The 21,323-nt window shown below is 45.0% G+C and overlaps 1 protein-coding gene across 4 annotated transcripts in view; it reads left to right on the top strand.

Annotated features, from left to right (window-relative positions):
- Nucleotides 1-21,323, top strand: part of ZFYVE26 (zinc finger FYVE-type containing 26) — a 57,719-nt gene that overhangs the window by 5,023 nt on the left and 31,373 nt on the right. For all 4 annotated transcript variants that reach the window (XM_031453912.2, XM_031453911.2, XM_031453915.2 and 1 more), the window contains exons 4-21: nt 843-932; nt 1,867-2,389; nt 2,780-2,910; nt 3,475-3,639; nt 3,788-3,876; nt 4,756-4,916; nt 7,027-7,230; nt 8,229-8,840; nt 9,292-9,378; nt 11,494-11,562; nt 12,217-12,368; nt 14,222-14,423; nt 15,396-15,659; nt 17,510-17,629; nt 17,725-17,889; nt 18,439-18,657; nt 19,271-19,373; nt 20,189-20,934. In XM_031453912.2, the coding sequence (XP_031309772.2) occupies nt 843-932; nt 1,867-2,389; nt 2,780-2,910; nt 3,475-3,639; nt 3,788-3,876; nt 4,756-4,916; nt 7,027-7,230; nt 8,229-8,840; nt 9,292-9,378; nt 11,494-11,562; nt 12,217-12,368; nt 14,222-14,423; nt 15,396-15,659; nt 17,510-17,629; nt 17,725-17,889; nt 18,439-18,657; nt 19,271-19,373; nt 20,189-20,934 (4,102 nt within the window). The remainder of the gene's footprint in view (nt 1-842; nt 933-1,866; nt 2,390-2,779; nt 2,911-3,474; nt 3,640-3,787; nt 3,877-4,755; nt 4,917-7,026; nt 7,231-8,228; nt 8,841-9,291; nt 9,379-11,493; nt 11,563-12,216; nt 12,369-14,221; nt 14,424-15,395; nt 15,660-17,509; nt 17,630-17,724; nt 17,890-18,438; nt 18,658-19,270; nt 19,374-20,188; nt 20,935-21,323) is intronic.

Here is a 21,323-nt window from a genome sequence, read left to right as displayed (position 1 = left end):
TACTGGTGTTTCTAATTTAAAGCAGTGTTTGTCAGAATTAGTCTCAGACTTTCATCTTACTTGTATTTGTGTCTGGAGAAAGGGAGACTGTCATTTTACTTTTAAGGACCAGGTAAAGGGAAGTTATTATGAACCAAGCCAGTACAGGAAGAGTCAGAAGCTTTCACTTCCTTTATATATCAGTTATCTCTGACGGCATGTCTCATTAACAGACATCAGGGTCACTTTTTCCTTTCCATGCTTGAAATGATTGGGAAATACTTCCTAACCATTTTATCTTTACTGAACATTATTTTTAAAGGTATCTTGATGCTGTAGGTTTGTTTGATTTAGTAAGTGAGGTTTTTAAAAACACATGAAAATATGGCTCTTAGTACCTGGCACAGAACAAGTGTTTCATAAACTTTAGATCTCTTCCCTTTTACTTTTATTTTTCCAACTGATAATGAATCCCTGAAACGGGTTTAGGCCCAAAGAGGATCGTGTGGGCCATTCCATCCCCGCTTACCCATTACTGGGTGTCTTGGACACTGCACGGGAGATTCTTAGAGAAAGACTTCAAGTTAGAGAAAAACTTCACATGAATGAGCAAGCTTTGGAGTTTAAGGCTAATCAATGTGGGATTTAAGTGCTAGTGTTTAAGAGGGGGTATGTGTTCAGTTTAGCTGTTATTGTTTATAAAGATAAATGTCTGAAAACATAGCCAGGAATTTAATGATCAAAAAGTACTTTATCTTAGAGAAAACAGCAGAAATAAGACTAACTGGAAAAAAGTATTTATTTATCAATGTTAGCTAAAGCAGATGCCTAATCTCTATGCTCCCTTCTTGTGATTCTTCTAGAAGTTACTCCCAACTGTTTTCCGGAGAAAGCTTGAGTTTCTTTTATTATCAGAAGACCTCCCAGGTGACATTCCAGAGGACATCCTCAAGGTGAGAGATGCCTTGGATCTGTCTGACCAGGGTTCTAGTCGCTCAACAAGCTCAACTTTCAGCGATCCAGCAGAGACAGGTCCCCAGGATGTTGGCTGTACTCTGTTCTCAGGCAAGACCAGGCTAGGTAGAGTTATTTAGAGTTAGGGAAAACTTATCTGATTATAGAATTCTTAGAGGTAGGGACTTTCACTTGTATTAGGTCAAGGACTCATGGTCCTGTGACCATCATGGAGGCAGTTCATGAAGAAGGATCCCTGAGCACCGAACAGGAATGGTGCTGAAGTGTGGGAAATAGCCTACCAAATTATAGGCTACAGAGGTGTTATCTTTAAGAGCCTGCAGTCTAGTTGGGGAGGAAGGAAATATACACATGACACAATTATATACTAAACCACCTGGTACTAATTTTAAGAACATCGAAAGCCCAATGAAGAGGAAGAGTTATGTGGGTTGCAGGTACTGGTGAAGTTTTCACAGAAGGATAAAGAATGGCCTGTACCTGAAAGCATGGTTTCATCTGGTGTGTGATGTTCTTTTATTTAATTTAATGTATATGCTTTGAGATCTCATATACCCATTTGTTACCTAGTCTGTGAGTTTGCAGTCCCTAATTTAGATTGACAGTGGACATTTCAGAGGCAGTAGGGGTGGAAGTGACTAGCTTGAGCATGGAGGCCTTGGGCAAGTCTCTCTTTGCCTCAGCTTCCTGATTTGAGGTTGCCCGCAAAATGAAGATAATAGTAGCATCCTCTTCCTGAGGTTGTAAGGATTAATTTTTCTGTGTAAAGGACTTGGCACATTTAAAAAACTACTATGGAAGTGTTTGCTACTCCTACTATTAATACCTGTGTGTGTGTGTATTGAAAAGAGGAAAACATCATGGTATAGAAGTGATAACATTCTGGGCATGTTCTCTTCATCCTCTGTTTAGGAGCTGTATGTGATCTTAGCACAAGACACCATAGACCCTGTGCTTGATGGAAATCGGAGGCGGGAGAGCTGGGCCCCTTGTCTCAGCTCAGAAGCTGTCTCTTTGCTCTGGGACCTCCTGAGGCGGGCTCCCCAGCCGGCGCACGCCTTGCTGGAGCTCCTGCTTAGGGAGGACAATGGCACTGGACTCAGTGGTGGGCCTCTGCAAAAGGTGCTGGTGGACCTCATTCGAAAGGCACTGCAAGCTTTGCGGGGCCCTGCCGCTGGGCCCCCAGGGGTGGTCGATGCCATCTATGGAGCCCTGCGGACTCTGCATTGCCCTGCAGAGCCACTCGGGGTTGAGCTGCGTGTCCTGTGTGAGGAGCTGCTAGAGGCCTGCAGGACAGAGGGGAGTCCCCTGCAGGAGGAGTGGCTGCTCGGCTGCCTGCTGCATGAGGCCGGGCGGGGCCTGGTGTCCCTGTATGGCCATGTCTATGTGGAGAAGGCCACAGAAAAGCCACCTAGAGCCACAGCCTCGGGAAAAGGTGTGTTCCCCTCACTGCCTCTCCTTATGTGTTGGTAATTCCACTCTGCCCGACCCCTCTGAAGTTCCTCCAGCCTGCTGCCTTCCTTGGTGATCAGGAAATCTAACAGAAGGAGCTAAGCAAAAATAGGCAAGATGTTCTTTTGTAAAAGCACAGATTTCGTAGTCTAAGATGAAGTGATGGGGGAAGAAATGAAGTAGTAGTAATAGCAGGAAAGAGCTTTTCAGAAGCTACCGAGAGAAGTAAAGAGTCTTTAAGATAGAAGTGTAGGAAACCTGGTTTAACTTTTTGAAAGGGTGAACTCTCACTTCAATTGGTTTTTCAAATGGGCTTTAGCTTAGGAAGGAAGAGCTCCAGTGCCCCAGTCACGCTGTCTGCTTTGATTTTCAGTCTCACCAGATCATCCAGATCCTGAGCGGGCAATGCTAGCCCTGTTCTCCAACCCTGACCCAGCCCAGGCTTGGAAATTGGCCTATTTCTATTGCCTGAGCAACAGCAAGCACTTCCTCGAGCAGATCCTGGTACGTCACACTTAATGATTCTCCCATCACCCGGGGATTCTCTCCAGGCTTCTTCCTTCATCCTTTCTCTTCCACTCATTTATCCAGCACAAAGCAGTTGGATTAGTGGTGAGTCATCTGGTTTCTGTCCATCTCACAGTTCCAGAAGGCTCCGAGAACCTATCATTCATGATTAGAACTGCCGGGGTCCTTTGGTAGGCACTAAAATGTCGGATATGTGGAAGCTTTCTGGAGGGTGTGAGAAAGAAAAGACAGTGGCAGCAATATGTTGCCTAGCTGATGGAGGAGTTTAATTATGCTCAGATTGCATCTGAGCTTCAGTTTAATTCAGGAGATATTTATTAACCTCATTCTGTGTGCAGTATACTGTGCTAGGATCTGGGGTTGCAACAGAAGTCAGTCCCTGCCTTCAGGGAGCTTCAGTCCAGGGTTTTCATGAACATTTTTTATTCAACTCATCACTTCTATCATTGTCAGAAATCGCCCTTCTATATTGAAAAGCTTCTTACCCTGATGAGCAGCAAGTCCCCACAGCTGCCTATAGCAGCCTCCTTTGGCTTACAGGTGACGGCGCTCACGCTGTTGAAGGAGGAAGACTTCCCAAGTCTTGGCTGCCTGCTGGATAGAGAATTCAGGCCTCTCAGTCGACTGCTTGTGCTTCTGGGCTGGACACACTGCCAGAGCCTAGCATCAGCCCAGAGGCTGCTCCAGACACTCCACAGAACTCAGGTAACTCTCACTCTGCAGCCCAAGCTGCCCCGGAAGTGAGTGCAGTGGGGCTTTGGGCTGAGGCAGGATGCAGGGTCCTGAAGTCGGTCATGGTCTCTGAGCCCACGTGCCTGAGTCAGCCTCTCTTTCTTCTCCCATATCAACACAGGACCAAGGCTGTGATAAGCTCCTCAGGGATGCCTGTGATGGGCTGTGGGCTCACCTGGAGGTCCTGGAGTGGTGTGTACAACAGAGCAGGTATGGCCCTGTGCAGCCAGCCCCCTTCTCACCATTGGGCACACTTGACCCCATGCTCTGCACGTGTGGCCTTTTCAAGATATCTCCATAAATATTTTGGGCTGACAGTGTTGATCAGCAGCTAATTATTGTTCCAACTGTTAGATCATAACTAGAGAACAGTGATAAAAAGAATGAAAGCTCACATTTCCTGAGTACTTAGTATACACCATGCATGTATGTGATTTCACTTAAGCATAACAATAATCCTATGAAGTAGATACCATTGTTATCCTCATTTTCAAGGTGGGGCAACTGCAGGCCACGGGTGTTAAATAACATGCCCAAAGTCACACAGCTAGTGAATGTGGTCCACATTCTTAGCCACATGTCATCCTGGATCACAGTTTTGTTCAATCACTGCCTCTTGAACTGTGTGTGAGGTCCTGTGTCTCCTTCATAACTTAGTGTTGGATCTTTTCTATATCTGGGTTTCTGTTTTGGTCTTCACCCACCTCACCAGCACTTCCTGAAGGCAGAGGGGAAGGTAGTAAGGGGCGCTGAATCAAAGGAAGGCCAGAAAAGCTCATGTGAGCTCTCAGCGAGGCAGAGTACAGAAATTAGGAACCTTAATCTGTGGGCCCTTCCTAGTCCTTCCTGAGCACAGAGGCCCTTTCTGGCTCCTTTCTAGACAAGTAGAGCTGGCCTGATGGATGTCCTTCCTGCAGGGTAAATAAATGCTATCCTCTGTCACAGACCAACTAAAATTTAGTGCTTGGGGGAGTGAAACCCCTGGTATTATAGGCCAGAGAGAAAGAATAAGAGGGAACGGATATTGGACTTTCTCAAAGCAATTCTATAAACTGCCTCCCTTTCCATCCTCCCAACTTTCCCTTTCAGCAACCCCATACCAAAGAGAGATCTCTTGTGTCATTTACATGGTGGAGACAGCCACTCAGTGCTCTACTCTCTCCATCACCTTACAAACCTTCCAGCCCTCAGGGAGGAAGTTGTTCTTGAGCTCCTACAGAAGGTGCCAGCCAAGGACCAGAAAAAGCATGGTGAGTTGGTCATGGGGTGACCTGGGCAAGGCTCCCTCTTAGGACAATCTTGCACATGTTTCTTTCAGCACCAGATTTATCTAGATGTGATTGCCAGCATCTATTAAGATGGGTGGTCCAACAGGTCTCCTCTAAATTAGTGCTGTTTGGCCCAGTCAGATAATGGGATGCAGGGACATCCTCCCCTGTCTTGGTGAGGCATGGGGATTCCTGTGAGAACAATCCCATAGGTACCTTTATCCTCATGAAACCATCTCAGGAACCGCTGGCATCCCTCATTCCACTGCAACAGAACTGGGAACTGCCCTCTGAGTTCACAGCATTGTTATTGGCGGTATTCGTGCAAATTCTTGCTGACTCTCTCCATACTTCATAAGCTTTCTCACAGCACATTTTGTGCCTTCCTTCACCCCCATATCTTCTTCCAACTCTGTTGAACAGATAAAGAGTCTTTTAGAAGATTTTTTTTCAGAGTTTTTTTAGAGTTTTTCTTTTAGAAGAAAGAATTGTCTGAAAAAGCAGCAAAGGGGTGTTTTAACCTTAGATCTTTGCTTAAGATTCAAGTGCCCATTAGCAAGCTCTTTCTTTTTGCTCTCAAAAATCATACCATAGTTTAGTCACAACCTACCATACAGGCCAGGGACCTTACCTTTGAGAGAAACCGACATTCTCGCATGACAGTAGTTGTTTTTCAGCCTAGATATTGCTTTGATTTGCTTTTTAAGAAGACTAATTGTAAAACTACTGTTACTACAGTCTGTATTTTTTTCTGGAAAGCTCAGCAACTTGTTTAGCAGATTTCCTCAAAGAACTGGAACTCTGCTTTCTACATACAAAAACAGAAGGCTTCCAAAGAACTATTTGAAATCTAACCCTGGTGACCCACCAGGACACACTTGGATCTTGAACTTGGAAAAGGCAAAAGAGGAGTGATAATTGGGCTTGGGACTAGGGTGAGGCAAGAGAGGCATCTGGGGCAAAAATGTAAGGAGCCACTCCCTCTCAGGGTGCTTGTAAGTCCTGGCCCTGGGCTGTAATGCCATGTAGAGGTCAAGGCCATAGAACAGTATTGACCGTATTCTTCTTATTACCCTGACCTTGGTGAGGCCAAGCTTCTTAGAAGTGTTCTCTAGGAAGCCTATGCTTAAAGAGGCTTGTTGCAACATCATAGTAGCAAAGCATCCTAGCTACTCCAATGTCCTACCCTTGCGGAATACACAGAGGCAAGGGATTCATTCAGTAGAACTATATGCAGCCAGAGAGATTTAGTTTATAGAGGAACATAATCAAATGCTTACGCTGTAAAGGATTTTTAAGAAGTGGGAAAATTAAATAGTATGTAAAATGTTGTGACACTCAAACACATACACACATACACAGAACTATTAAAAAAGGGTTAAACCAGAATGTAGCAGTGGTTGTGTTTAGCTGTTAGGATTATGGGTGATATTTTTTTCCTTCTTTTTGCTTTATTACATTTAATGTTTTCTCTTTGAACAGGTTGTACTTTTGTTATGGAAATAATTAGGGCTAGATCAAGATGCTTGGAATTTCTGTAAAGATTATGGTACCCTCCCTCCTAAAGTTCAAAAGAAAATTTTTTAATGAAAAATTACAAATTATTAGGCAAGTACAAGGAGTCTGTTTTTTCCCATGATGTCTGCTTTAGGGGTTTCTTTAAAATGTCAATTAAAAACAATTTTGTTGCCTTTGCTCTCATTTCTCAGTCTAAACACATTTTAAGCCTGCCTCTTGGATAACGTGACATTTAAAAAGTGAACTAAGCATTACTTTAAGTTTTAATTTTTTAAAAAGGGGAAAACAAGTATTTTAAGAAATGGAAGGGAAAGACTCGTTAAATAGCCATGAGGCCTAGGTTGAACGGACATACAGAAGGGAGGTTGGTGGAGAACAGGAAACCACATGACTGAAAGTTGCTGTGGACTAGAGGAAAAGGCCTGGAAGGGAGGCAATCACACTGACAGGAAGGAGGGAGAGTGAGTACACTTAGGGGACTAGCAGCACAACATCTCTTTGCTTCAGCCACACGTGCATCCCCTACCTGAAAGAACCGAGTCTGAAGTTCTGCTGTTTTCTCTCTACAATTCAGATTCAGCTGATGCCCTGGTCCCTGCGCACCTGAGCCAGTGTCAGAACCTGACACTCTACCGGAGCTTCTGTGCCATGAAGTATGCCATCTATGCCCTCTGTGTGAACTCACACCAGCATTCTCAGTGCCGGGAATGCAGAGACGGTCCCTCTGAGGATGTGGCCTCGGCTTCAGAGCCAGGGGGTGATTCTCGCTCCTCCCCAGGTACAGCACCACCACCCACCCCTTTCTGGGCATAAGTTGGGAACACCTGTCCCAGTAGGTTCTTTGTGTGGGAGCCCTTTTCCACCACGATTGGGGCGGTGGCCTTGATTTTATTAGGCCCAGGAATAATTTCATCCATTTATCAGCCTCCATGAATCAAAAGGACATGAGAAAGCAAGTGATTTGCGTAAGTTCTAACAGAGTCTTGTCACCTCATACAGTGTTTTCCAAATGCTTTTTTTAAAACTACAATCCACAGTAAATGGTATTTCACGTCACGCTAGTCTGCACCTAGGTGTATAGTCTGTGTGTATGTGTGTATAAGTGATGTGTAAACTGAAATAAGTTTTGAGAAGCAATACTTACCTTTCCAGTAGGAGCACACTCCTGATTATTTTTCCAAATGCAGCCGTCTAAGTCAGTGTCATTGGTCATAGCCTGTAGTGTGAAAGAACCTTTTATCTTACTCTTTCTCATTTTTCTTAATAACTTATAACTCCTTAACTTACATTCTGTGACTAGTGGTCAGCTATCCCTCCCTTGCAGCTTTGGGATAGACCTTAACCTCTGAGCATGGTCACTTTTGGCCAGGGAGTATTTCTTAAGCAGCTTAAGTAGCCTGTGATCACCTGTAGTGTAACAACGAGTGAAAGGAAGATTGAGAAGTAAGGAGTCCCCTTGCTGCCTTCATTCTAGGAACTGAAATAGGAAGTGCTTCTCAGAGACGAGGAATCATGTAAAATTGAAAAAGTGGAAGCAAAATAATGAGTGTTCAGTGAGCTATACTTTTAGCAAGTTTGCAAAATCTTTCCACAAATCATGAAAAGACATTGGTCAGTAGTTCCTTATTCTTCTGACTAACCACAGTTCCCCGAGTCATCACAAAGAAAGAAATGAGTTAAAGTTGGGAGAATGCTTGAGTCCTGCAAGTACTATTTGTAATGTTTGCCTTTTCTCCTTTCTATCTCTGGCCTCTTCTCTTATGCATGCTTCTTCAGGTGCTTCCAATCTCTTCTCAACATACCTGGCCAGATGTCAACAGTATCTGTGTAGTATTCCTGACTCTCTGCGCCTGGAACTTCTAGAAAACATCTTCTCATTGCTCCTCATCACCGCTGCCGATCTTCACCCAGAGCCTCACCTACCCGAGGACTATGCTGAGGAGGATGACGTTGAGGGGAAGGGCCCAGTGGGTTTGAGGTCCCCATCTGAGAGCCCTCAGCACATAGCACAGCCTGAGACGAAGTCAGAACTGGGACCCCTGGGGGCCCCAAGGAGCCTGGACTGCACGATCCCCAGCTGTGTGAAGGCAGAGCTAAAAGACGGTTCCCCAGGGCCTCATGGGCACAGCTTTTTGGACCTTCAGCACTTTACTAGCGGTATCAGCGGGTTCCTGGCTGACGAGTTTGCAATAGGGGCCTTCCTCAGGCTTCTCCAGGAGCAGCTGGATGAGCTCAGCAGCCACGGGCCTCCTGACAAGCCAAAGCTGCTTGAAGGCCAGAGCGGCTCGGGCAGCAGAGACGGACTGCAGAGCCGCCTGCACCAGTTCTCCAAGGTTCTCTCTGAGGCCCAGTGGAGGTACAAGGTGGTGACCAGCAATCAGGGCTCAGGTAAGAGGAGATAACAGAAACGGAGGAGGGAGAAAAATCTCAGGAATGTGGGAGAGAGCTAGGAGTGCATGGGAGTCACAGTAACTCAGGGTGTATCACCATAGCAACCCGGGTCAGAACTCTAGGTTATGGCTCCTTGTCTCACCAGCCAGTCCGGATCTTCCCCTACCTGTTACCCAGGAGGTGGGTCAAGTCAAAACCCATCACTCTCAGAAGAGGGGAGGAGCAATGTAGGGTAGGGGTAGGGGAGTAAGAAGTACAAACTATTAGGTGTAAAATAAGCTACAGGGGTATACTGTACAACACAGGGAATATAGCCAGTATGTTACAATAACTGTAAATGGAGTATGACCTTTAAAAATTGTGACTCACTCTATTGTACAGCAAGTATACTTCAATTAAAAAAAAAATTGATCACTCTCCATATGACCCATTGGGTTTGCTGTTGCAGAGGAGCAGCCCTCCCGAAGATACTGGCACATTGCCACACGGCACCCCAGTCTCCGCCGGGGTCGTCGGACAAGAAGGAGCCGGACAGGTGATCTGAAGAGCTCTCCCCATGCCTCCTTCCCATGCACCTGTCAAGTGGTATATTGCCACTTGTCTAATATTCTTCAATATAAAGCAATAAAGCAATTACTAAAGATAAAGTATCTTAAAGATCTTAAAGTAACTTAAAGCAATTTTTTAAGATAGCGTACGAACAAAAGTGATCTAAGATTATCCTAGTCCCACACACCTAAGGTAACCCTTGCTGAGGGTTTTCTTCCAGAAGTTCTCCATGCAGTACAAGTGTGTGTATCATTTTAGGTATACAGATTCATCATACTGCATAGAGAACTGCAACTTTCTTTTTTCACTTATATCCCTTTATATATATAAATGTATCATACTATATATTGAGAACTCACTTCACTTATTTTAAAGGCTGCTTAGCATTCCACTGTCATATGTTTTTGTGGGCATTCTAATTGTTTCCAGTTTTTTGCTGTTATAAACAGTGCTGCAGTAAACAACCTTGTACATAGGTCTGTGCATACTTCTGTGAGTGTATCTATAGGATAAGTCCCTAGCAGTAGAATAGAAGGTCAAATTGTGTGGGTATAGAATACGGATATTACCAAATTGCCCCCAAGAAAGGTGGACCAGTTTACATTCCCACCATGTGTAGATGAATGCCTGTTGGCACGACATTCATCAAAAATGCATAGTATCAGATTTTGTTTAATCTTTGCCAATATGATTATTACAGTAATGGGACATCATTGTTTTAATACTGATTTTTAGTTTGAGATTGAATGTTTTTTCACATAGTTATTAGCCATTTATATTTTCTGGTCTAAGTTCTGTGTTTTCTATTGAGTTCATCTTTCTTGTTGATCTGTAAGAAGCTCTTTATACCTTAAGGAAAATATTCTGTCATTATGTGCTACGGGTTTTGCTCTCTTTGTCTTTTGACTTTGATTATGAGTTTTCTTTAAGGAGTTTAACACAGGAGCATTATACCGGGGTATTAAACTTTTAGATAATCACACTTCCATTGCTATTTTTGGTGCTGGTTTTTAGGTAATTAACGGGGAATTCGTAAGAGTTTCCTGTGTGCTAACTCTTAAGGGAGGTGAATGAGACATAAACCAGGACTTTGCCTTCGGAGAATTTATAATTTACCTGCATAGACAGTATACATGGAAAGCTTAAACTGCACGAAGGCACTGCCTGAAGGCAGAAGAAATCTCTTAGAAGGGAAGATCAGCTTAGCCTGCAAAGGAGGGCACAGGTTTCATGAAAGAGTTGACTCCTGAACCAAGCTCAGAAGAATGAGTAGGCTTTATCTAAGGGACGATGATAACAGAGAGCATACTGGCTGGGGGTGAGGATACCGTAAGAGAAACCTGGAAAACTTGAAGGCCGAGGCCCTTAGGCTGCTCAGTTAATTGGTTTGAGTCAAAAGGCATAGTTTGCATCCATTTGACTCATCCAGCCCAGAATGCTCAATCCACCTTCTCTTTCCTGCACTGGTCTGTTCCTTCCCCAGCAGTGAGCCAGGGAGGCTCCCTTACATGGGCTGATATCACCCTTAAATCATCAGTCAAGGCGTTGTGAATTCCCTTTGAAAGCCTTAGCACTTCAGGAAAGCAGGTGTTGATAAGAAGCAGCTTTTTCTCCAGGGCTTTCAGTATCATGGTCTTTGGCAAGTCTGGCCTTATGCTTTGGCTCTCTGCTTTTTTAAGTATAAGGTCAACATTCTCTGTGTAAGAAAATTTTGTGACCCTCTTTTGCACCTTACCGCTTCATGGTCATAAGAGTTGTGCCTTTTTTTTTTTTTTCCCCCAGAATATTGACAGTGCTTAGTGAGCAGATGGGGGTTGCTAACCCCTAGAAGTAACTTGAAAGTTCCCAGGGCTCTGAGACCCCAGAGATTGGAAAACACTGGTATAAGCTACTACCAAACTGAGCACTGGGGCCATATTAAGCCAGCCCTTTACTTTGGTCTGTAGGAGCTTGTGTTTTACTGTAGAAGGAGCAGCTGGTATAGAAGCTACCCATTATCCTCTCACTCTACCCAGATCTCAGCTTTCAAGACAACTTCCCACTTTCTACACTGTAAGGCAATAATGATTGATTTTCTCTCCTCTTCCTAATACTACTCTAGATGGCCGGGACAGAGGTTCCAACCCATCCTTGGAAAGTACAAGCAGTGAGCTGAGCACAAGTACTTCAGGTATGGGGTTCCCAACCACTTGCCAACTTCCAGCAGCTTTGCCCTGGCACAGAGTTGCCATACACCATGGCGTAAAAGCCTGGACTGAGCAGCTCATGCTTGTGTTCAAGAAGGTTGGTTCTGAAGATAGACAGATTTCAGCAAGGAAAGGGGAAAGGGCTATTTCACTATCAGCTGAGTTACCCATCAGTAGAGAGAAACAGAGGTCAATACCCAAGGAAAGTAATTGGTACGTAAGTCTTGTATTCAGAGATGATACCATATTAACAGACACACACTATTATGTATAAAACAGATGAACAATAAGGATTTACTGTGTAGAACAGGAAACTATATTCAGTATCTTGTGATAACCTATAATGGAAAAGAATTGAGAAAAGAACACACATATATGTGTATATGTACCCAAATCACTTTGCTGTACACCTTAAACTAACACAGTAGTACAAATCAACTATGATTAAATTAAAAGAAAAAAAAAAGAAAAAGGTGATAGCATAGGTATCTCCTTCATTTGAGGAAAAATCAAGATCCATTTACAGACCTTTTAGTTCTAGAAGGACTTTGAGAAGATAGGTGTTTGACGAGAGGTGACAGATCATTTTCCCTCAATTTCTGTCACTTCCTTGGCCCCCCATTCTTGTGTCCCAACAGAGGGAAGTCTGGGCACTGTGTCTGGGAGGAATGAGCTGGATGGCCGGTTGCAGCCCCAGCCTCAAAGTTCCCTCATCCCCATGATGTTCTCCCCACCCGAGTCACTGCTGGCGTCCTGCATCCTCCAGGGGAACTTTGCAGAAGCCCATCAGGTGAGCCCACAAACACTTGTGCAGTAGGTGTTAGGAGCTAGGCTGTACCCTGTCATAGTAAAGAACGCTGAGTCAGCCCCCAGCTGCCTGCGACCCGCTGGGCCTCGGGTAAAGCCAGGTGCACGTGCAGGCAGAGCCGCTCAGCAGCACTTGAGGGGCTACATCAGCAGGAGGAGCAGGAGGGAGTTTCTGTGTATCGAGCGCCATCTTGAGCGCTGTGGATTTCAGGACCCAACCAGGAGGAGATTTCAGCTGTTGGATCATTTGTTTGTTTTCTTAATACAAACAATGTTTTAGCAAGATAAAAGAAAATATTCAGCCACAGTCAGAACATTGCAATATTTTTGTTTCTTTCCTTGTAATCCTCTGAGCACATACGTGATTTCATATAGTTGAAAATCACTATGCAGATAATTTTTAATGATAAATAGAATGCCAGTTCAATGTACAGGAAGTATATGGGGCTAGCAAACTGGAATGTTCATGTTGTGCAGGGGAAAGTGCAGGGAGTAGAAATCAGAAGGACTTACTCCCTCTGAGCTTTGATACCCTTATTTGAAAATTGGACTTAATTGTAATACCTGCTTGTTCTGCCTCCTGGTATGTTAAGAGGATTATGTGTGAGCTGTAAGAAATGTAGGAATCCTCTACTATTGCTAAAATTTAATAGCATAAAAGCCTACAACACTCATTATTAAAACTCTCTGGATATATTTATGACTCTTGTGCTGGTCCCTTAACATGTAGGTGAGAATTTTTCTTTCATGTTGAGGAATAAATCATGGGGATATCTGGAGATAGAATAACTTTTGCTTAACTTCCTCTGATCATTTTAGATCCTGTACTTTAATGATAATGATAATTCAGTCCTTCATGGGGAGGATAGGACCCTCACCAGCCTTTCTTACACCCAAACCAAGGAGTCAATTGTGACCCATAAATGTCCTCAGTTCCTCTTCCTTTCCTGGGGCTTTGAGCTTTTCTTTCTTTCTTTTAATAAAAGCTTTATTTTTTTAAACCTGGTTACAGAACAAGTTTTGCTTAGTATAAGAAAATGCCAGAAAATATTAACCAGAAAATAAAATTTCTTTTAACCTTATTGTCCAGAACAACCAATATTAAAGTATATTTTTTGCCAATATTTTTCCAAGCTATATGTGACTTTCATATAGAGCCAAGATCATTTTGAATCTAAAACTCCAGTGCCTTTTTTACATTATAATGTAAGCATTTACCTTGTATCTGCTTTTAGTGACCTTACAATAGTCTGATTAGGTAGCTGCATTTGACTATTCCCATTACTCAACATTTATATTATTTTCAGCCTTGTAATAGTTGTAATAAATAGTGCCAAGATTATCACCGTTAGGCATTAAGACTTCTGAATTATCTCCTTAAGACAGTTTTTCATAAAAATCTCCATCAAAGAATATAAAAGTTTTTAAAGCTCTATAGATTGCCAAATTGCTTTTCAAAAAAGATTGTGACATTTCCTTCTACCACCACCCACTGAGGGTTTCTTTTAACACTTTGTCATTGTGATAGATGCGAAGTGGTATAAACATTAAATTCCCTGGATTACTGGTAAAGAAAAGCATTTTTCATGTCTGTACTATTCATACGTGTTTTCTCTTTGAAATTGTCCACATCTTTTGCCTATTTTCTGCTGGGGCTTCAGTGGCTTTCTTGCTGACTTTCATGAGTTATTTCTACATTTGATCTATTCTTCTAACATCCAGTGCTCTTTTGACCCTACAAAGCAGATGTCTCAGGGCCATAGTCTGACTACTGGCAAGGATCTCATCTCTAGACGCTACCCAGCTGAGCAAGCCCCTTTTTCTCTCCTGTCACAGGTGGTGTTCATGTTCAACCTGAAGTCCTCACCCAGCGCAGGGGAGCTGACGTTCATGGAGCGCTACCAGGAGGTCATCCAGGAACTGGCCCAAGTAGAACACAAAATTGAAAACCAGAACTCGGACGGGGGCGGCAGCACCATCCGAAGGACAGGCAGTGGCCGTTCAACGCTGCAGGCCATTGGCAGCGCTGCAGCCGCAGGTCTGGCTCCCCTGTTGCCACCGTAGGGGGTGAGGCAGCTGGGGGAGGGCATCAGGGGACGAACCGCCCAAATCATAGATAGACTCATCATGAAGGTGAGCAGAAACCCAGAGCAGGACACTTGCCTTGAGGAACAGCAGTCCTGACACAATTGAGTCATTTTCTAACTGTGTCCAACTTCGCTGAGCACAGTGGTCACTGAACTGCCACTCAAGCTACTCCATTAAGCTTATCCTATGTGACTTAAACTGAAGAGTGTGAATGCAGTTTCCACCATGTGTTTTGGGGGCCGTTATCTTGGGCTTTGGGAAATGATTAGGAGTTTTTCTTATTCAGGGAAAAGGATATTTTTTTACTTTTCTGTAAAGTAAAGAAGTTATATCTAACTCCTGTGGCCTGGAAGTCACAGGTCTCAATTCTCAGCCTTGGCTGCCCTGCAGAAAGGGTTCATCCTTTCATTATTTCTTGAAAGTGGAATCTTGGTCCCACATTTTCACATCTCTTGCTGGTCTAGGCTCTGTATATCAAGTTACCATCACATGTTGCTTCCTCTACATGCTCCCAGAGATTTTCTATACCAGTTCTAAAGAATATATGCATATCCTTTTTGTTTGCAATGTAAATGGGCTCTTACAAGTCCTCTGTTTTCTGCCTTGCTTTTTTAGCAATGTATTTTAGAAATCTTTTCTGATTAGCACGTGCAGATCTGCCTCGCTCTTTCTCAACCTGCTTTTAGATCCCATTTAGAGAAGCCCTCATTCCTCTTGACCATTTTGAGTTTCTCTTGGTCTTCCTTTCCTTGCCGTTGTCTTGATGCCATACGCGTTGGCTGTAGTGATGGTACTGATATGCATAGAAGGTATCCTGTGCAGAAGGACCTCAGACATTTATTAAATAGTTACTTTTCAAAATAAAAGTGGTAGTGAGAATTGTTTTAACCTCATACTTTTTACTCCACTGCTGGGTGTCCAGGGATGGTATTTTACTCCATCTCTGATGTGACCGACAAACTGCTCAGCACCTCTGGAGACCCCATCCCCATACTCCAGGAGGACTTTTGGATAAGCAGTAGCCCAATGGAGCCCACCACTCCCCTGAGAGAGGTTCTGGAAGACCTCAGTCCCCCTGCCATGGCTGCGTTTGACCTAGCTTGCTCTCAGTGCCAGCTCTGGAAAACCGGCAAGCAGCTCTTAGAAACAGCTGAACGGCGACTGAACAGCAGCCTTGAGAGTCGGGGTGAGTGTGATTTTTTTCGCTTTATCCCATAATTCTCAAACGGGGAGATGGGGTTCCGAGATGCTTGGTAATGGTGCAAGCAGAAAGTAATTATTGGGGAAAGAGGGACAGGGAGAAAGGACTATTGGTTCATTTCCTCATGTCCAGTCTGGTGACTTAAAGATAGTTTATCGAGACTCTCGCCTTCTTAATAGACATAGAATTCTGCAATCATTTGGGGGAAATTCTTTTCTGGTTTGTATATATAAATTCAAGGAAGAAATATACATTCAAAAATAGTGAAGATGGAATTTGTGCTGTTAAACTGCATGCCTCCTCCAGAGTGAATCCCACTTAACCTCAAACCTGAGTCTCCAGTTTGTAAAGTAGGTGTAAGGGAAAATTCAGTGGATCACAGTTGGAAGGAGGATTGTACCTTGAGGTTAATAATGTCCCACAGTGTGTATATGGAATTCTTGGAGGAACGAAGGTAGAGGAATGCGAAGAAAGAATTAGGCAAAGTTCTGCTCCCCACCCATCCTTAATGCACACACCAAACCCTGGAAGGACTGACCAGTGAGGGACAAATGTTCTCTCTGAGTAATGTGGAGGGAGGAATGGTGACCAGGTATGGTATCAATAGCCACCCCCTAGTTCAGTGATTGGTTGAGAGAGCCCACAGTCCTCAGCATAGTCATACTCATGGCTACAGTTTATTTCAGTAAAAGGATACAAAGCAAAATAAGCAAAGGGAACAGGCTCGTGGGCTAAAGTCTGAAGGAAACCAGGCACAAGCTTCCAAGAGTCCGCTCCCAGTGGAGTCACACAGGACATGCTTAACTCCTCCAGCAATGAGTTGTGAGAACAAACAAGTGTGAAGTGTGGTCTCCTGGAAGCTTATCAGCAACCCAGTGCCTGAGGTTTTTTATTGAGGGGCTGGCGACAGAGGCACCCTCTGCCTAGCAGGTACCAAAACTCCAGACTCTCAGAAGGAAGGCAGGTGTTCATCATAAGCCACATTGTACAAACAGTTTAGGCACAATGAGTCACTCTCATCACTTAAGGTTTTATCCTGTATCAGTGTAGAAAACCATTTACCAGTCAGCTTCTGAAGATGCCAATCAAGAACTGAACTTGCAAACAGGCCTTTCTGAGGACAGCAGTCTCAGGCCTGTTGTGTTACCTCTGTTCTGTACACCCTTCCAGGTCACTTCTGAGCTGTTGACATAAAATCCCTTTAATGTTCACACAGTCCTTCTAAGAAAGTGTACTGTGGCATGCACAGCTTTGTTTTTATTGAACAATTTCCCATCCCCTCGTCTAATACTTGTATTCTAAAATGAATGGAGATATTATTCAAGCTGGTAATAGTATTCAAGCTGATTGGTTTCATGCCAATCAGGAATTAATTTAGTACCTACTGTTTCCAGATTATCCCAAGTATATAGGGGTGCAGGAGAGATATAAAGAGTAATCTCTGTCCATAAAGTTTGTTGCTAGTTTAGTCAAGGTGTCAAGATACCACCTAAAACAATTAGAGAAGACAGGATCCCAGCTCAAGTTCTCGGTGGAGGGAAATACCAAGGCAAATCCACAAGAGGTGCCTGAGGGGCTTGGGACAGCGATTCTCTAGGAATGCCAGAGCTTCCGGGTCTGCTGCGCTGGGCAGCTGAGGCATCTTGTCACAGGTAGCCCTGGACCCTTGGGCGTGGAATAAGCCAGGTGTGCTGGTTGTCACCCAGAATGGCACAGCATGTATTTTCTCCTTAACATTGGAGAAGATAAAACTTCACAAGTAAATACAGGACGAAGTGTCAATCGCTGCAAGTACCTCATTTTTTTCTGCATTTTCTCTGATTCATCATTTCCAGGTCGCCGGCTTGACCACGGTTTCCTCAACGCTGATGGCATTCGAGGTTTCCCGGTGGTTCTTCAGCAGATCAGTAAGATTCTCAATTACCCACTTATGTCAGCCGGACAAATTAAATCAGGTGAGTTGCTTTATTTCCTTTTTTCTTTTTTAATCTCCTGGACTCGGAACATTAGGTCAGCATCAGACTGTCTGTCTCTCATTTGCTTTCCACAGAGAGTGCAGAGGAGAAAGGAGGAGGTTCCCCACGGAGCAGCATTGCTGAGCTGCTTCAGACGTGCTGGCCCAGCCTCTCTGAGGACTGTGTTGCCAGCCACACCACGCTCTCCCAGCAGCTGGAGCAGATCCTTCAGTCTCTGAGAGAAGCACTGGAGCTGCCAGGTACAGGCCCTGCTGCGCAGGAGCAGATGACAGCGGAGCTGGGGACAGAAAACAGCAGAGAGTGAAGGAACACTTTGTAGCAGAGGCTTAGGACTCCAGAAGTGTGCCCTACCAGCCCTGTCGTTAGCCAACTAATTCCACCTGTTTGCCCACCTCCTAAGTGAAGGGGTGCTTAGCACTCCATTAGCTGGCACATTTTTCTCATTCCTAATGAGAGATATACCCAGAAGTTACTCAGTAAACATTGCTCAACCCTTCCCTAAAAGATTGCTATGGGCTTCATAAAGCCATCCCACCCCAGAGACACTGGTGTGAAAACGCAACTCTCCGCCGTGATTTCTCCAGACTCGAAGCTCTTCCTGGTTGAGAGTCACTTGTACAGGCACCCAACTTAGGACTTCATAGCTGCCTTGTAAGTGGAGCACGCAGGCTGTAGGATGCCCCAGGGGGTGCACACAGGCCCAGTTCACACATTGTGTTGGAAACTGACCCAAAGCCAGATGCACAGACTCAAGCCTACATCCCTTCTCCTTTCATAACTCCTCCCAGAGCCCAGGAGTACTCCACTGTCCTCCCTGGTGGAGCAGGCGGCCCAGAAGGCCCTGGAGGCAGAGGCCCACCCCGTGAATATCCAGACTCAGCTCCTCCGGAAGAACCTGAGCAGGCAGAACCCAGCAGGCAGCAGGCAGACTGACTACCTGGGTGCCTTCTCCAGGTACTGCAGCGCCCTGGCTGCTGTTCTCCTTCGGAGCTTGAGCTCTGAGCCTGGTAAGTAGCTGGAGAGAGGAAATAGAATCATGACTAGCCCACAAGTGTTAGGACAGGGAGGAGAAAGTCACTCAATTAAGAGGTTCTGAGTCCAGCAGTAGCCAAGGACACTAGATTTATAAGGTCTTCTCTTATTCAAGTCTGCGTTTTATTCATCTGTCTACCTGGCTCCTAGTACAGTTGTACAGCATATGGGAGTACTCAGCACATTTTGATGGCATTAATGACTCAAAAATGCCTCTCTCAGACCTTCAGTCATTGTGGATATGAGGACCTGATGGAGGAATTAAGTCTCTGGTACTAGTGCTGGATTCTTACCTGAGTCCACAGAGCGAGTGTTGCCCACCCTTCAGTCATGCTGAAGGGAGCAGGATGAGCTGTGTGTGGTTAGACCTGCCCACTGAAGTTTGTCTGTGGTTGGATGAAGTCTTCAGAGCAGTGTAGAAAAACTTGTGGTCAGCACCATGTCAAGAACACCCCTTACCTAGAAAATACCAGCAGAAGGGCTGTCCATGTCAATTTTGACACTGTCCTTTTGTGTTGATTGTGGGAAACAGTTGCAGTTTGAATGTTGCAGTCGGTGGTACAAAGGTCACTTTCTTTACCTTTGCAGAACACGTGGAGGCCAAAGTAGGAAACCCCTTTGTTCTCCTGCAACAGAGCTCTTCCCAGCTGGTGTCACACCTCCTGCTTGAGCGACAGGTTCCCCCAGACAGGTAGGAGCCACCCCATGGGAGTCGGATGTGGACCTTCCTAATTGTTTCATCAAGGAATCCATGGGCTCAGTGAGGCTGGTGGTTGATTTCAGTAAAGAGAGTGAGGATTCCTTCCATACTTTCCCCTTAATTTGCATTTACTTTAATACAAGCTATATTATGATTCAGTGTGCCTCGTTTCTTTACCTCTCTCCATTTCTAACATTTATATTGCAAATACAAAATTAGGTAGTGACTTCATTTATGAATAGGCGAAAATCTGAAAATTTGATAACACGCTAGTTGGCTTGACTGTAGGAAAACAAGCATTCTCATAGATTGCTGGTGGGATATAAATTGGTATAGCCCCTTGGGAAGGCAATTTGTCCACATCCACTAAAATGACAATCCACATTTTTGACTTAACGATCCACATTGGGGAATTTATCCTGTAGCTTTATTATACATATGAAAAATGATGTATGTACCAAGTCATTTAATTACAGCTTTATATATAATAGCCATTGTCTACTAATAGAGACTGGGTAAATTCTGGGTCACCAACATAATGGAACACTATGTAGCTGTAGAAAAGCATGAGGGGCCTCCCTGTAGAAGAATATGGACAGATCTCCCAGATATGTTATTAAGTAAAACAGCAAGAGGCAGAGCAGTGGGTCTAATAGGCTACCTTTTGCATTAAAAAGGGAGAGGGTAGGAGGGACAGTTAAAGAGCCTACATTTACATTCACACGTGTAAACATAAAGAAATCCTTAGATTAGTGATGGTGCCCATGCACTCAGGCCTTACATGCCCTCTGCTTCTCTCCCTCCAGGCTTGCAGCCCTTCTGGCCCAGGACGGTCTCAGCTTGAGTGTGCCACAGGTCATTGTCAACTGCTGCTGCGAGCCCCTTGCCCTCTGCTCTTCCCGGCAAAGCCAGCAGACAACCTCCCTTCTGACCCACCTGGGTACCCTGGCCCAGCTGCACACCTCCCACCGCCTGGAGGACCTCCCACTTTCTACACTGAGCACGCCAAAGCCAACTGAGAATCCCACATTGGAGAAGAAGCCCCACTCGTCCCCAAAGGATTCATCACCCTCTGCCCTCACCTCCTCTGCCTTGGCCTTCCTTAAGTCCCGCTCAAAGCTGCTAGCTACTGTGGCCTGTCTGGGGGCCTCCCAGGGGTCAAAAGTCAGCAAGCCCAGCTTGTCATGGAAGGAGCTTCGTGGCCGCAGAGAGGTACCTCTGACGGCAGAGCAGGTAGCCCGGGAGTGTGAGCGCCTCCTGGAGCAATTCCCTATGCTTGAGGCCTCCCTCCTGGCTGCCTGGGAGCCCCTACGAGGGTCCTCTGAGCAGGGACAGAGTCTGGCAGCGAGTCTCTGTGGCCAAGCCAGTCTGTCTACTGTCCTCCTGGGCCTGCATTCTCCTGCTGCCCTGGATGTGCTCACTGGGGCCTTCAAGGAAGCCCTGATGGCCAGAGATTGGCCCCGGGCCCTTCGGCTCACTGAAGTGTACGGGCGAGACATGGATGACTTGAGCAGCGTACAGGATGCCGTCCTGAGCTGTGCTGCAGCGTGTGGTGAGCAGAAAGCTATGCCTCCCTCCTCTAGTGGTAGTAATACTGCACATTCACTGAGTAGACCATCGCCTCTGATCCTCACAGTGACCCTAGAGAAAGGTGCCAGCATGATCTCATGATACTGAGAGGAGAGGGGCTCAGAGGTAGGAAACTGCCTGGGACAGTCAGCGCTGAAGCAGAGCTTAGAACTCAGGTCCGTCTAACTTTAGGACAGGCACTTGTAACCAGTATTCTCAACACTGTCAGAATCGCTGAAAGATTCTATGAGCTGCAAATATCTGAGCCCGACCTCCAGAAGTCTGCCATAGGGTTCAGGCAAGTGTTTGCTTTAAAACAGGAGTCAGCAATCTTTTTGTGGAAAGGGCTTTGTAAGCCATACAAGTTCGATT

This window comes from Camelus dromedarius, chromosome 5 (assembly GCF_036321535.1).
Source record: "Camelus dromedarius isolate mCamDro1 chromosome 5, mCamDro1.pat, whole genome shotgun sequence".
Classification (NCBI taxonomy): domain Eukaryota; kingdom Metazoa; phylum Chordata; class Mammalia; order Artiodactyla; family Camelidae; genus Camelus; species Camelus dromedarius.
The sequence above is the reverse complement of the archived record's forward strand: the minus strand, read 5'-3'. Positions and strand labels throughout refer to the sequence as shown.